Consider the following 13,889-nt stretch of genomic DNA (forward strand, 5'->3'; position numbering starts at 1 on the left):
AATAATCCTTTTGCACATGCAAGTCTTGGATTACCTTGAGAAGCCCTGTTAGTATTCAGTTTAATCCACCCTGAAGGCGAAAGATCCCAATTGACCAAAATCGGATAAGTGCATGATCCACTTAACATCAAGTTATTCACAAATGAAGCCTTGATGATTTTCTTTGTGTGTGACTGAATTACTTGTGCCGGATTTGAAGGGAAAATAAAATTGTTCTGAAAAGGTGACTTGTTTCTCCATTGCCAAAAAAACTACACTCATTACAAAAGTTATGCTCCAATTATAATGACAATTCGATCACCCTTTACCATTGAATTCAATCATTGAGACAAACTCATTGAGAAGAATTCTTCCAAATATTGTTGTGGGACAAAATCCAGCCATTTCCTATGAACAATTGGACAAACTCTTAGAAGATGCAATGTAGTTTCCACAAAGGACTCACATCTCAAGCAATATGGGTTTCCTCCCCAAGTTGCAAGGCGTCTTCATTCATTAGTCAATAGTCGCTATGAGCAATATGTTTCTCCAAAAGCGTCTTCATTCATTAGTCAATAGTCTTATGAGCGACTAGCAAGAGGAAAATTCTAATACATTGAGGTCGGGAAAACTGTCAAAAAAGTCATAGACCTATTATACGACGGCCAATAAAATCCTAAATCTTTCAATTATGCAAATTTAATCGGGATAAAAATATTAGAAATGTCATAACCTTTTTCTCTCACTTGAATGCCACATTGGTATATAATCTTTTACTTAAATGCCTATTCTGGCAATTCATCCTATGTGGCATTTTAAATCATATTTTTGAATATGACCTGGCTTTTTAGAAGAAATTGAAGTTTCACGTGAAAAACTTTTCATCCTATATAGGAAAAACTAACAAAACGACGATGTTGTTTAGGAAGGCTCTCTCTCTCTCTTTCTCTCTCTCTTACTCTCGCTCTGTTTTCACTTGCTTCGGCTTGAGAGTATAGTCCGGTGACTTCGACACCGCTCCTCCTCCGTCATCCATTGTCGCTCTCTCTTCTCTGTCCTTGTGCTTCCTTTGAGAGCCCAAAATCCGTTGGTGGATGAAATAAAGAAATGGCGATGGTGACTCCTAAGAGAGAATGTGTGAGAGAATCTCTTATTGAGTTAGGGTTATTCCCCCACGAATGACCCTCTCCCTCGCCCTCGCGTTCGCTTACTCTGAGAACCCCGATTTCGGGTTGGAAGTAGAGTTAGGGTGCTTCACCAACTTTTTCAATTTGGACAGAATTTTGCTCCAATTTTCTTAAATTGAATTAGGGTATGTCGTTTAACTTCTCATTTTCTAATTTCATCCTGCCGACTAGCCACGTTGGACGTTGTATAGTAAAGTAATGCCACGTTGGATTTTCTGGCAGAACAAATCGCCAATGGCACTCAAGTGAACGATTTTTAAAAAATGTGGCACTCAAGTGAGGGGAAAAAAAATTATGGCACTCAAGTGAGCGATATACAAAAGTTATGATACTTATAGTGTTCTTATCCCCAATTTAGTCCTAAACATTTTGGTGATTTGCCATTTTAGTCCTAAACCTTTCACCGAATTACCAATGTAGTCGTTTAAGCTAATTTTGGCCGAAAATCGCCGGCGTGGTGTTTAGTCAACGCCAACTATCTTACGTGGCATGGCTAGCACCTACGTGAATAATTTTTAAAAAAATTTGATAATCTTTTATTTATTTACTTATTTTTCTTTTCTTTTTCTCTTCACAAGGCTGGTGGCTGTCGAGGATCGGTGAACCCTGCTAGCCCTAAGGCTAGGGCTGCGAAGCCCTCTTCGGCCGTGAGTAAGGGTTGTGGCCCTCACCAGATTTGGTGAGGCGAGGGCATCGCAGCCCTCACTGTGGCCCTTAAGGGCCTAGGCAAGGGCTCGTAAAAGCCCTCACCGGCTATAACAATTTCCAGTCAAAATTGGCCGGAATGACTATATTGACAATTCGTTACAATATTAAGGAATATATTGTTAAATCTTAAAAGGTTTATAACTAAATTGATACAATTGATAGGTTTATAGCTGAATTGACCGTCGTACAATAGGTTTATGACTAAATTGACACAATTAAAAAGTTTAGAACTGAATTGAATGTTGTACAGTAGGTTTAGATTTTTTGGACAATTTTCCCTATTGAAGTCCCTTCTGGTTTAAAAAAAATAGACCATTTACTATCATATTCATGATTATCTACCGCATTGATAACCTCGCACACAGAATTCACAAAAAAAATTAAGACTCGCTCCCAATACCTTCCCACAAAGACTATCTTCCCCCATCGTAGGCTAAAAGAGCTTTCACGGTCCGGATACGAGCAATAGGCTTAGTGGAAGAACCAAAGATCTAATGTCACGGGCCAAATTCGAGGAGGGAGAGAGAGAGAGAGAGTCGTGTGTGTATAGGATGTGTGTCCCTTCGGAAGGGACGGGCAAAAAATGAAAGAGAGAGAGAAAGAAAAAAGAAGAAAAAATAGAAGAAGAATAAGGAATAAATCTCGGCCGTTCAATGGACCGCTCAAGAGTAACAAGTTTTTAAAAATTAGCTCATAATTTTATAGGTTCTCAACCCGTGATGTAATAGCAATATAGGAAGACTACGCCGAATGTCAACAATGGAAGACTGCCCATATTTTTTTATCTACGCTCCTCCGGTAGTTAAATTCAATTCCTTGGTATTAATTTCACGTCCAAATGTCACTTCGTCTTATGTAGTCATTCAAGTCACAAAGTCAATTTCACTTTGCGTGTTTAATTGAAGTTTGTACGGGTTTGACAATTTCATCCCTAGAAGCAACAGAGTGCGAACAATGATTGAATTGTAAAGTGAGCGTTACCCTTTTCATTTGCAGACTTCGGGAGCACGAGCACATAGATTTGATTATCTAGAGGATTACAAAACACTCTGTAAATTCTACGAACCGATTAAGTCAAGATATTTGACCTGTTTAAATAGCCCTAACTCATAACAATTTGTACGTAATTGATGAGATTCGAATAAGTGAATTCCAATACTTGAGCTGGAAATCTCCTAACGTCGTAACCAACTGTATCGAACATGAGGCGATATTATAAATAGGTAAGTTTATTCATCATTGGAATCTTTATTCAGAAACTAAGATCTTTTCTCTATATTTTTAAAGGTGGTGGTTCAGTAGGCTCATCCATTAGGACATGATGGACCCAAGGGGCCTTGGCTGTTATCCTTCCACCGTAGGAGCGGGAGGTTTTCGTTGCTATGCTAAGCTAGTTTCACATCGGCCCCTCAACCCTAGGACCCGTGCGGTGCAAACCTTCGCCCGGCTTGTATGGATCAACTCGGCTTGGAAAGGGTAGGCCAATAAAGAGCCATAGCTGGCTCGGCACGCGGGAATGGATCCAATGTCCCACCACGGTAGTGCCCCCACTCAGGTTACAAGCCCGCGCGACTGAGCTTGGCATACTTTGATGATATCTCGGATATTGAGTGTAGATAGAGTTAGAACTCTCCTAGTTTCACTTATCTACTTATGTATGTACATGAAAAGGGGAGCTTCTTTAAATTTCTTTTTTCCAATGTCTTGATCGAGCAAATTAGCCACCCCCATGATGTTGTCATGAAAAGGGAGAGGAAGAAGAGAAAAATATATTCTGAAAAGAATTGGAAAGTTAATGGAAAGCATGGCAACAACAACACAAATCTGAGGGGGAGTGAAGAAAAGAAAAGCAATTAGAAAAGGAGTGGAGGGAGGTGCACCGCAGATTCCGTGCTTCCAGGCTTGCACTCCAATCATTCATTCCCCTTTTTCTCACAGAATCGTTGAGGCAAAGTCATGCACTTTCCCCTTCCCCTCTCTCTCTCTCTCTCTCTAAAAATATTCATTGCAGACCCATTTCATTACTCGTATTAATTGTACAGTCGTAATTAATCATAACATATAAACCATGTACGGTTCATACTTTGGTATTAAATTTAACTTTAACCTTTCTTCATACCCACGAAAGCCGCAACTAATCTCAAGGCCTTTGTCATCCTACCCGTCTTCGCTCGTCGAGATGTGAAATTTCACGCTCGCATCGCCCCGTAACTCAGAACGAACGACCTGTTTTGTCCATTTCATCTTTTAGAGGAGTGAGTGATTGCTTTGGCATGTGTGGGAAGGCATTCAGTTGGAATGCCCATCGTTGTTTGGACATGTTTTTTAGTGCAGTCTCTCTCTCTCTCTCTCTCTCTCTCTCTCTCTCTCTCTCTCTCTCTCTCTCTCTCTCTCTCTCTCTCTTGTTTTTGGGTGCCACTTTTTTAAGGATGTTGGGTTGATGAAGACGTGTGAGCAACTGGGGACAGCAACATGAAAATGGCCTAACGCATTACATTGTTACCAGCACTCACGAGGGAACACACACAGACAGTCTCTCTCTCTTCTCTCTCTCTCTCTCTTCTGTCCAAAGAGGAAGATTCGCTTAGGGTTGGCATTCTAGACCAGCATTGACAATTCATGTATATCTTAACTGCACCACTAATTACACTCGTAACATGTTCCGTGCACAGCTCAGACTCTACTAGGCCATTAGCTCCATGGTAAGTTGCAACAACAGAAAAAGAAAACGAAATTTTAACTGCATGCGGAGACACAGAGGCCCAGATGAATTCGGGAGGAGAATTGACCGAACCACTCAACGAGGGGGGACAGTGTTGAATGAGTTGTTGACGGGTAGCCTCCCTCTGTGCTGTGTCCCTCAAATCTGTTGAGGGGGTGTCCTTAGCATGAGGGCTAAATTTAGGACAGTTGAAGTGAAATTAAGGTAAGTTGCAGAGGCTAGTGGTTGTGATGAGGTGGTGGTGCATCTGGGGTCTGGCCAAATTGAGGAAGAGGGCATGCTTATACCGTGGAATGAAGAAGGGCGCCACAGACATACAAAAGCCAAACAACTGGTGGGAGTCGTTTTTGCATCTGCCTCAAGTGCGTTGGCAAAGTGCGGGAAAGAGAGTGTGAAACGGACTTTACGTTCCCAGCCCTCCCCTCCCAACTATTTTTACTCTCTCTCTCTCTCGTTTTGCATATTTTCAGTTACACCAGTCTCTTGATTTCTTCTCTCTCTCTCTCTCTCTATTAATCATTATTAAACTCTGTCTATATATAACTTGCAAGAGCTGGGAAATCAAGAAACATTGGCATACACTAACGAGTGTGTGTTTCCATCCATTGGGGTTTGTCTTTTTTTACTCCCTTCTTCGCCTTACAATCCCTCCTCCTCCTCCTCACTATTTATATTCCCACCACACTCCATCAATTTGCTTACCCCCTCTCATCTCCATCCCTCCCTCTCTCTCTCTCTCTCTCTCTCAACAATGGAAGTCACCGCCGGAGAAGCCTTCTCAGGGCCCCGGGACTACGCTGGCCGCATCGCCAAGCGCAAGCGGACAAAGAGGCAGAGAGTGCAGTCCCCGTACCATTTTGGGATCGCCAGTTCGCCGAGCGACGACGATGACAGCAGCCGCGACCATGTCATTGACAACAACCGCGCCATCGTTGGCACCAACAATCACAATTTCTCTCCAGCATCCTCAACGGAAGTTGAAGGGATGAGCACCTTGGAGGAGGAAGACATGGCCAATTGCCTAATCCTCCTAGCCCAAGGCCATTCTAAATTGCCCCAAAAGCAAGCAATATTGGAGCAAGATGTTGCTGACCCCAAATTCAATAGCAAGAAGTACTTGGAAGCATCCACAGGCACAGGGAACAAGATTGGGTATTATGTATATGAGTGCAAGACTTGTAGCCGTACTTTCCCTTCCTTCCAAGCTCTAGGAGGCCACCGCGCGAGCCACAAGAAGCCTAACAAGGCCGCCCCCACCGCCGAAGACAAGAAGCATCACCATCAATTCAGGACGTCGTCGTCGGATGACGAGGAGTTGGCACAATTCAAGGGCCACAACGTCTCCTCATCAGCTCTCTCTCTTCAATTGAGTGGTCGGAACATGTTATTCGGGAGCAGCTTCAGTAATAAGCACCCGAAGGTCCATGAGTGCGCGATTTGCGGGGCCGAGTTTGCGTCAGGCCAAGCCCTAGGAGGTCACATGAGGCGGCACCGAACTCCGGCGGGAATGAACATAGGGTCGTCGCTAAATCCGATGACCTCCGAATCTGAGGAATCACCGGCGAGGGCTAGGAACAACGTCGTGTCCTTGGATTTGGATCTCAATCTACCGGCACCCGACGAAGATGACGCCAATGATCATAAAGATACGCGGTTTCCCTTGAGCTTGAAGAAACAAAAGCCACAACAAGAACAGCAAGAAAGCCGATCGAGGCTCGTGTTTTCAGTCCCGGCTTTGGTGGATTGTCACTACTGAGAAGGTTCAAGAATCCATCTTTCCTTTTCCCCCGATCTTATAAATTCTTTTGCGGACCTTCGGCATTCAAAGTCGAAACTGAAATTCAATGTGATCTTCACAGTTTCTTCCGAAATTACAGATTCTTTCGATTCTTTTCCTTTTTGGGTACAGTGATATACTGATTATTTCAACTTTATATGAAGAATTCTTCTTCTTTTTGTCAAAGCAATCAGCCCATGATCTGTAAGCCTTGGATTCATGTTGATTGCATGTAGCTCAAGCAAGTCCTCATGTTCTTCTCCATCGCTTTTCCAGTGGGACGTCATGGGCAAGGCCTTGTGGAGAGAGAGAGAGAGAGAGAGAGAGAGCTTTCTTGTGAATGTAAAAGATTGAAAAACAAATCGGAAACTAAGCCACGACTTTAGGTTTTTGGTGGCGGTGACAAGCGAAGCAACAAGTTTCATTAATTTCGATTCTCTCTCTCTCTCTCTCTCTCTCTCTCTCTCTCTCTCTCTCTCTCTAAAATATTGAAGTTATTGCAGAGTCAGTAACGTACTCAACATATGAATCCACGTCCTGTCCGTTTTTTCTGCAGCAAGCAAAAAACCTATCGAATGTTTTAATACACTAGGCTTTTGGTTCTTTTTCCATCTTCCCATGATTACCAACCTAGTAGCTTAAGCCGCCAGAGCCTAAGTTAATCACGTTCTAATCACTATTTATGACCCGTACGTGTTGTCATGAACCTAGATAATAACTCAAACTACAAGAAGTTATGATGAAGTTAACATGGAATTTACTATGCTTTTTAAAAAGTGAGATTAAGCTAACATACATGCTGGTCAAAGTGACTACATTAACCGAACATTAATATGGTCAAAGTGGCTAAGATTAATTAACCATTAAGCTAGTTATTGTTCTTTGAGTTAGACTAAACCAGCATCGCTCCATCATTGACTTCCTACACAGCACACAGCATACGTTATGTATGTAATTAAGTTCTGTAATATCCTTTCTTTTACGCTAAGTGAAAGGATGCTTCGAAGATTTTCCTCCATGCCGAGTTTTAAGTCAACAATTTATCTCCCAAGTACTATTTCTTGAGTCGTTGTTTAGAAAAGAAATTTCAATTATCATCGTAATCTTTATCGCTGTACATCGATCTGCATCCTCACTTTTTGAAAATTTGTACTTTTGCATCTTGTGGTTTGTTATTAGACTTTAATTAGCATCGTCTCGCCCACATCCTTGTCCACTTATTTACCAAACTGTCATTTTATGTCTCAAATTGCACTCGTCACTCTTTTCACCCCTTCTCTCGGAAAAACCCCGAAAACTTTAAATTCCCTTCCACTTTTCTCCTCCTCTATCTTCCACCACCGCTGCCCGACTAAACCACCGTCACGATAGTTTATCAGTCCGAGCCGATGTCTCTAGTGGCTAGTCCCCACCCAACAATCCTCCACTCAGCAGTGCATCTCATCCTCCCTCACCCCCCAACCCTCCTCCTCACTATCGACCCCCTCACTCCAAGATTGTTGCCATGTTCAATTTTCTTCGATGTCGGATCAATAGGGTTTGGATGACTGAATCATTCGAGTTCAGGTATTCCGGATACGGTTCGAATTGAGCATGAATTGTTGATTTTCTTAGTCGGTTTGGGATTTGGGAAAGCCTAGTCGGGTTTTCGAGTCTATTCGATTTTGCCACCTCTAACCCAAAATTAGTTCCTCCATCCTCTGATTAAATCTTGACATACATTCAATGACCAGTCAATTTCCTAAGTATCTGGCGACTCCCTGCACTCCCAAAATTGTTATAGAAAAGCCCATATAATGGATGTTCTATTTGTCCCAAGCTCATCTTCCTTCAGCCAATTCATAAGGCCATGGCCCAACCCCCGTTCCCCTAACCTAATATGCTCAACATTTACCCTTCTCTCTCTTGACTTTATTCTCACATGACTTGGTGGTGTCTTCTTCTCTCTCCTCTCCTCCTTTTTCGTGATCTCCACCAAACCAGCGTCGCTCTCTCTCTCTCTCTCTCTCTCTCTCCCTCTATCTCTCTCTCTCTACACTAAGCAGTCTATTTTTTTTATTTTTGCCGCCCTATTATATAAAGTTTTTCTTATTGTACAATGATTAGAATAAACTTTCACGTTCGTCTACCTCCCTGAATGACACACTTCCTCTACATCGACGTAGTACAATTAGGATTTTGCCTTTTGGAGTACTCCCAATAAAACTCGAACTCAAGATCATAAGAAAAGCATAAAAACTTCCTTAACATTTAACCAACACCTTATTGTATTCCAGGAAATCCAAAAACACACTATGCTTATTTCTCTTTTGCAAGGTGAAGTTATTATCTATTCTTTCCAAGAAATTTGTTAGAATTCCAGTAATATCTCTATGGGAAATGTGATTTTTTTGTAATTTAGTTTTGAGTCCTTGCATCCTAAAAAATGATGATAGCATATTTAAAGGCATGCTCATGTTAATAGGGAAAATTGTCCAATTAGTCTTAAACTATTTATTGTACGGATGCCAATTTAGTTCTTAACTTCTCAATCTTGTCAATTTTATCTAAACCTGTGTGCGAAATTCCAATGTAAGTCCTTCGGACCAATTTTCGCTGGCAATTGTTGACATGGCGATGTGCCACGTAGGATGGTCAGCGAGAACTAAATTGTCACGTCAACGATATCCGACAAAAATTGATCCGTTAGAATTTCTCCCAAAGGTTTATGACTAAATTGAAAAAAAGTTGATAACTTAATTGACATTCGTTCGATAGGTATACGACTAATTAGGTAATTTTCCCCATGTAAATATAATATTCTAGAATTTGAGGTTAATTTCTGGTCATCATTTCGATAATATTGTTTTGAATTTATGAGTGTATTGATTTTGCCAACTAATTCAAGAGAATCTACGTAAAAAAAAATCATGAAACACGCATAAAAAGTCACTTAAAAGCAATCATTAATATGACTTTCGAAATCCAACAAATAATTCTTCTAGTTTTTCTCAGCAAAATTCCCAACTACACAAAAAAAATGAGAGAAGCAATATATTTACATTACCCAAATAAACCTAAAACTGCAATAAAAATCTGTGTAGTTTCCTGTGGGTTTTTCCAGGCTTCATGTACATAATTCAGATCTCGATCATTGAAAGAATATTCCATCGCCAATAAAAAATTCTTATATAATTGTGGCGATCAAAATCATGATGACACGAAACCTACAAGAGAGAGAGAAAAAGAGAATGAAAATTATTCAGTTGAATGATGAATTTAACTAGTAGTATATAACATTATATATGATAAGTATAAACTATATCATAAATAATTTTTTTTGGCTCTTGACTTACCAAATATGGTGAAGAAGTGGTGCGCTATCGGCCTTAGGGGGTGGTGCGGCCGTGGGCGTGGGCGCCGGAGACGGTGGTTGAAATTTTCCTTAAAAACGAACAGATAATCAATAATCAATCGATGAGGCATAAACAAAAATTAAGGAAGATGCTAGAGATGCACATAGCAGTCCATGAAATTGATTTACAAAATTCATGTATCAGGTTTTTATCGGGTGCTGAATATAGTCAACTTTCTTGAAATACCCAATTACAAAATTACATCACATCAACTTGTAACATCAATTTTCATGGATCATCCTTAATATAGATTTTTCAAACATAATTCCAAAGTTATATAAAACGAAATTATTGCAACTAACCACATAGGAGGAGATTTTCCGGGGGTGGTCTCTCCTTGGCAGGATTGGGGTCAGCATCATAAACCCTAACGTAGAGCTCTTGTCCAAGGTACGAATGCTTCGAGTGTTGGGATCTCAGGTTCCACATTCCTGGGTTATCTAGGTAAGCGTAGACTGCTGTCCATTTCCCAGGATAAACCTTGTTTTAAGGAAATGGAGCATGTTACCGTAATAGTACAAGGATGTGATTTCTCTATAGGACATCGTAACGTATGATTATATATGTAGACATGTGTAGCTTGGGAAGAGAGAGTCGAGACGAACCTGAACTGTAGACCGGACGACCGGATCATCTATGTTGTATGTCGATCGCGAACTGGGCATCCAGCCTCCGTCTCCAAACCTGTGAATTAGTGTGTGATCCAATGCATCGATTCGTTTCTCTTTCATATTCTCCGCAATTTTTAGCATTAATCGGTTTCAAGACGATCATCATCCAACGGGTACATGAAAGAACTTGGGAGGATTCATATCTACACTTATTTTAGGGTACATCTCGACTCGGTTCCAGGTCCGATCCATGGGTGAGAATTCACAAAAGAAAGGAAGAGACGTCTACGTAGAGTAGCGCGACATTTGACCAAGTAAAATAGTAACTTCTACTTGCGTCTGCATATAATTATCACAAACCTTGCTAGGAAAAATAATCAGGCCAAGACCAAAATTAGACCTAAATCCTGCAATAATAACTATAGAAATATCATGGACGGAGAAAATTCACAAAAGAAAAACTACTTACCCGACCACATAAAACCCAAACCCGTCCAAGTGCCAAGAGTCCATGACATCCAGGCCGTTCATGAAGACGAGCTCGATCCAACCCTTGTGGATGCCGGTCGTGACGAAGACGCCCAATTCGGCCACCGGGTTCACAGACTTGACCGGGTACGAGTCGAGCTGGTACACGCCCGACGTGTTCCCGAAGTAATCAGCCAGCTTGAGGGGGGTCTCCGGGGTGTGGTATGACACGTTATTCACCGTGTAGCGGGGCGCTCCGTCGATCTCGGCGGTCGACCCGTGGAGGACGAACGTCTGGTTCGGCGTCACGTGGGAGACGTTGAACGTCCCTTGTGGGTTCGGCCTTGCGGCACCCGCCGTCATGTTCCACCTTTGGTGACGGAAGCCCCACCGGCGGAAAACATTAGAGAGAGAAATAAAACTTTTAAATAATTCAATTAAATATCGGAGAAAATGGGTTCAACGATAACTGGATAAAAAAGATTAATTTTTGGTCATTTAATATTGTTGTTTAAAATGATCAGAATAAACTCTCGAACCATCTTACAAGTCTCTCACATTTCAATTTTGAGTTTGAAGCTTACTCATTCAAAACTATTCAAATTCATTACCCGAAATTTGAAATGCGAGAGATTTATCCGAAATGATTTTTCATGAATTTTGAGTTTAGAACTTACTCATCCTAAACTATTTATAATTTGTTACCTGAAATTATTCAAAATTCAAACCTCTTCTTATCATTTCTTTTCTAGGGAGACTTCGCTAGTTATAAAGTAAGTGCATGCCAATTTCACACCAAAATCAAATGAACGGAACCAATTGGTACAAATTAAGGACCATTCATTCATTTTATTAATCAAGTAATTAGCCGGTCTAATCAAGCTTAGGAATTTGCTTTGCATTACCTGATAGACTTAGCTTGGTTGATGGAGAAATTGATGTCAAATGGATCAGGACCTGAAGGAATGGGGTAACTTGGGGGTACACTGGAGTTCTCATAGTGAAGAACTCCCAAGGCAATCAGTTTGCCGGGCTCCTCCGAGTTGACCAGCTTCGGTGTCGCCGCGATAAAGTAATCAGCCTTGTCTCTGTCTGCCGTCATGAGAACGGAGTAAGACTGGCCGACGTGGATGTCGAGCGAGTCGACTGTGATCTGGGCGGTGTACGACCCTTCCGTCTCGACCACCACCATCTTGTGGCCTTGGATCCTGAAGTTGAAGCTCAGTGCATTGCCCACATTCGATATCCTGATCCTGTAAGTCTTACCTGCAGAGTATACACATTTTCGTTCTAAAAGAATGAAAAGAACGGTCCAAATTGAATTTGAATTCAAAAGGTTGCTGAAAATTGGTTAATTTCTGGCTCTTTACCTTTGGTGACATTGAATGTCTCGGGATCGTCTACAAATCCATATGGGAGTTTGCCGTTCATCAACAGCACGTCAGGGTTTCCGGCGTAAGCATTTTTCTTGTCGCTCAACGATGATCTAATCGTCTTTTACGACGATCCACGCAAGAAATTTAAGCGACAAAATGAAGTTATTAGTCGTGTGGAATCGTTTGAAAGATGAAAATCGAACAGTTTTTCAGCGTCGTTACGACATCGAAATGCATTTTAATTAATCAAGGACTTATTTGTAAGCGAATCTCCCATTTAGGAGTTCGAATTGATTCGTTTTTCTCCAAAAATTTGAGTGCAAAAAGAACTATCTAGGGGATGCCGGACTATTCGGGTACCTTGTAGCTTTGATTGTACCAATCTCCAATCAGAAGGTCGTGCTCGGCCTCGGGCATCGGGAATGGGACAGCGATGACCTTGCGGTTGTTGATGCGGATAGGGCCGAAGCCGCCGGCGGCTTTGTGGAAGTTGAGGGAGGGGAAGTAGACGAAGGTGCCGATCTGGTCCTTGGCCTGGAACACGAAGGTCCAATTGGCGCCGGGTCGGATGGGGCAATTCGTGCCCGAGACTCCATCTTCCCATGAGTTCAGCCTCTGTTGTAGGCCATTCCTTCACACCCCCCCCAACAAAAAAAAAAACAGCATAAAATATATATTTATAAGTTATTTTAAGGAAATACCATGTAAAATAACCAAAAAAGAGGCAAACACTTTTTCTTTAACCCTTAAACGGTGATTATCGTTAGGACATTGAATGGAGACAACGACTCCAAAGCAAATTCTCTTAGAAATCTACATCAAAGTCTAAGACTCATATGTTTGCTATGTCCTGTCCTTTCTCTAGTTTTGCCATACTTCGATTATACAGCTATTATCGACGAGAACGAAGGAATTCACAGGAGAAAACCCGTGAAAGCATATAATAGACAAAGATGGATCTTTCAGATATGTACCATGTGAAAAGCAAAGGCTCGTCCAGATAGTTGAACACGTTCACGTAAGCGACGTCGTTCGTCGACATGTTTATGAGAGGCCCTGGAAGCATTCCATTGATGGTGATAACCTGCATCCACAAATTTACACTCTCATGCATCATCCTCTTCAAAGACACAAAATCCTAGTAGACCGTGAAGCAAGGAATGGTTATTTCGTTAAAGAGTTGGTTATGGCCGAAAAACATGAACTGGGTTCAACTTATAACGCACCGGTTGTTCTAGAGACGGGAAAGAGGAGTTCCGGTCGAATTTGACGTTCCAGTTGTAGAAGTAATCGGCGCAGTATGCGACCCTCATCACGAAAACAGCACAGACGATGAACCACAAGATGCTCCACCCACAATGGGTGGTGGAGGCCGCCATTGCTGCGCCAGGTCGTGTTATGCCGAGCAGGTTTCTAGCCTCCTGTGATGCACGATGCCTTCGAGCTGACCGTCCGGGAAAGGGATCTTATATAAGGGTCTCTTTGATGTGTGGTTATTAGGGTTTGGAGAAGTGATGATCACTACAAAGGAACAGACTTGCTTGAGTGAAAAGAACTCTAGTTTGCATGAAACGGAACGGTGACTTATCTCATCGTACATGATTAGGATATTCACCTGTAACTTCCCCCATCTCTTTATAGAAGAGTTTGACTCTTACACGAACTC

The 13,889-nt window shown here is 41.8% G+C and overlaps 2 protein-coding genes across 2 annotated transcripts; one reads left to right on the forward strand and one right to left on the reverse strand.

Annotated features, from left to right (window-relative positions):
- The first annotated feature begins 5,227 nt into the window (after positions 1-5,227).
- Positions 5,228-6,559, forward strand: LOC115662253 (zinc finger protein ZAT5-like). The gene has a single exon (XM_030584418.2). The coding sequence runs from the start codon at positions 5,348-5,350 to the stop codon at positions 6,350-6,352; it is 1,005 nt and encodes a 334-aa protein (XP_030440278.2). The 5' UTR covers positions 5,228-5,347; the 3' UTR covers positions 6,353-6,559.
- Positions 6,560-10,065: 3,506 nt separating this feature from the next.
- LOC115662231 (monocopper oxidase-like protein SKU5) lies at positions 10,066-13,602 on the reverse strand. The gene is made up of 8 exons (XM_030584404.2): positions 13,450-13,602; positions 13,198-13,307; positions 12,584-12,854; positions 12,218-12,341; positions 11,753-12,113; positions 10,849-11,217; positions 10,374-10,452; positions 10,066-10,248 (listed from the first exon to the last, which is right to left on the reverse strand). Exons 1-8 carry the CDS (start codon positions 13,600-13,602, stop codon positions 10,066-10,068), a joined length of 1,650 nt encoding a protein of 549 aa, XP_030440264.2.
- Between the last annotated feature and the right edge of the window lie 287 nt (positions 13,603-13,889).

The sequence above is a fragment of the Syzygium oleosum genome, unplaced genomic scaffold (genome assembly GCF_021117445.2).
Source record: "Syzygium oleosum isolate NSW1041296 unplaced genomic scaffold, Sole_v2.1 Sole_v2.07, whole genome shotgun sequence".
Lineage (NCBI taxonomy): Eukaryota > Viridiplantae > Streptophyta > Magnoliopsida > Myrtales > Myrtaceae > Syzygium > Syzygium oleosum.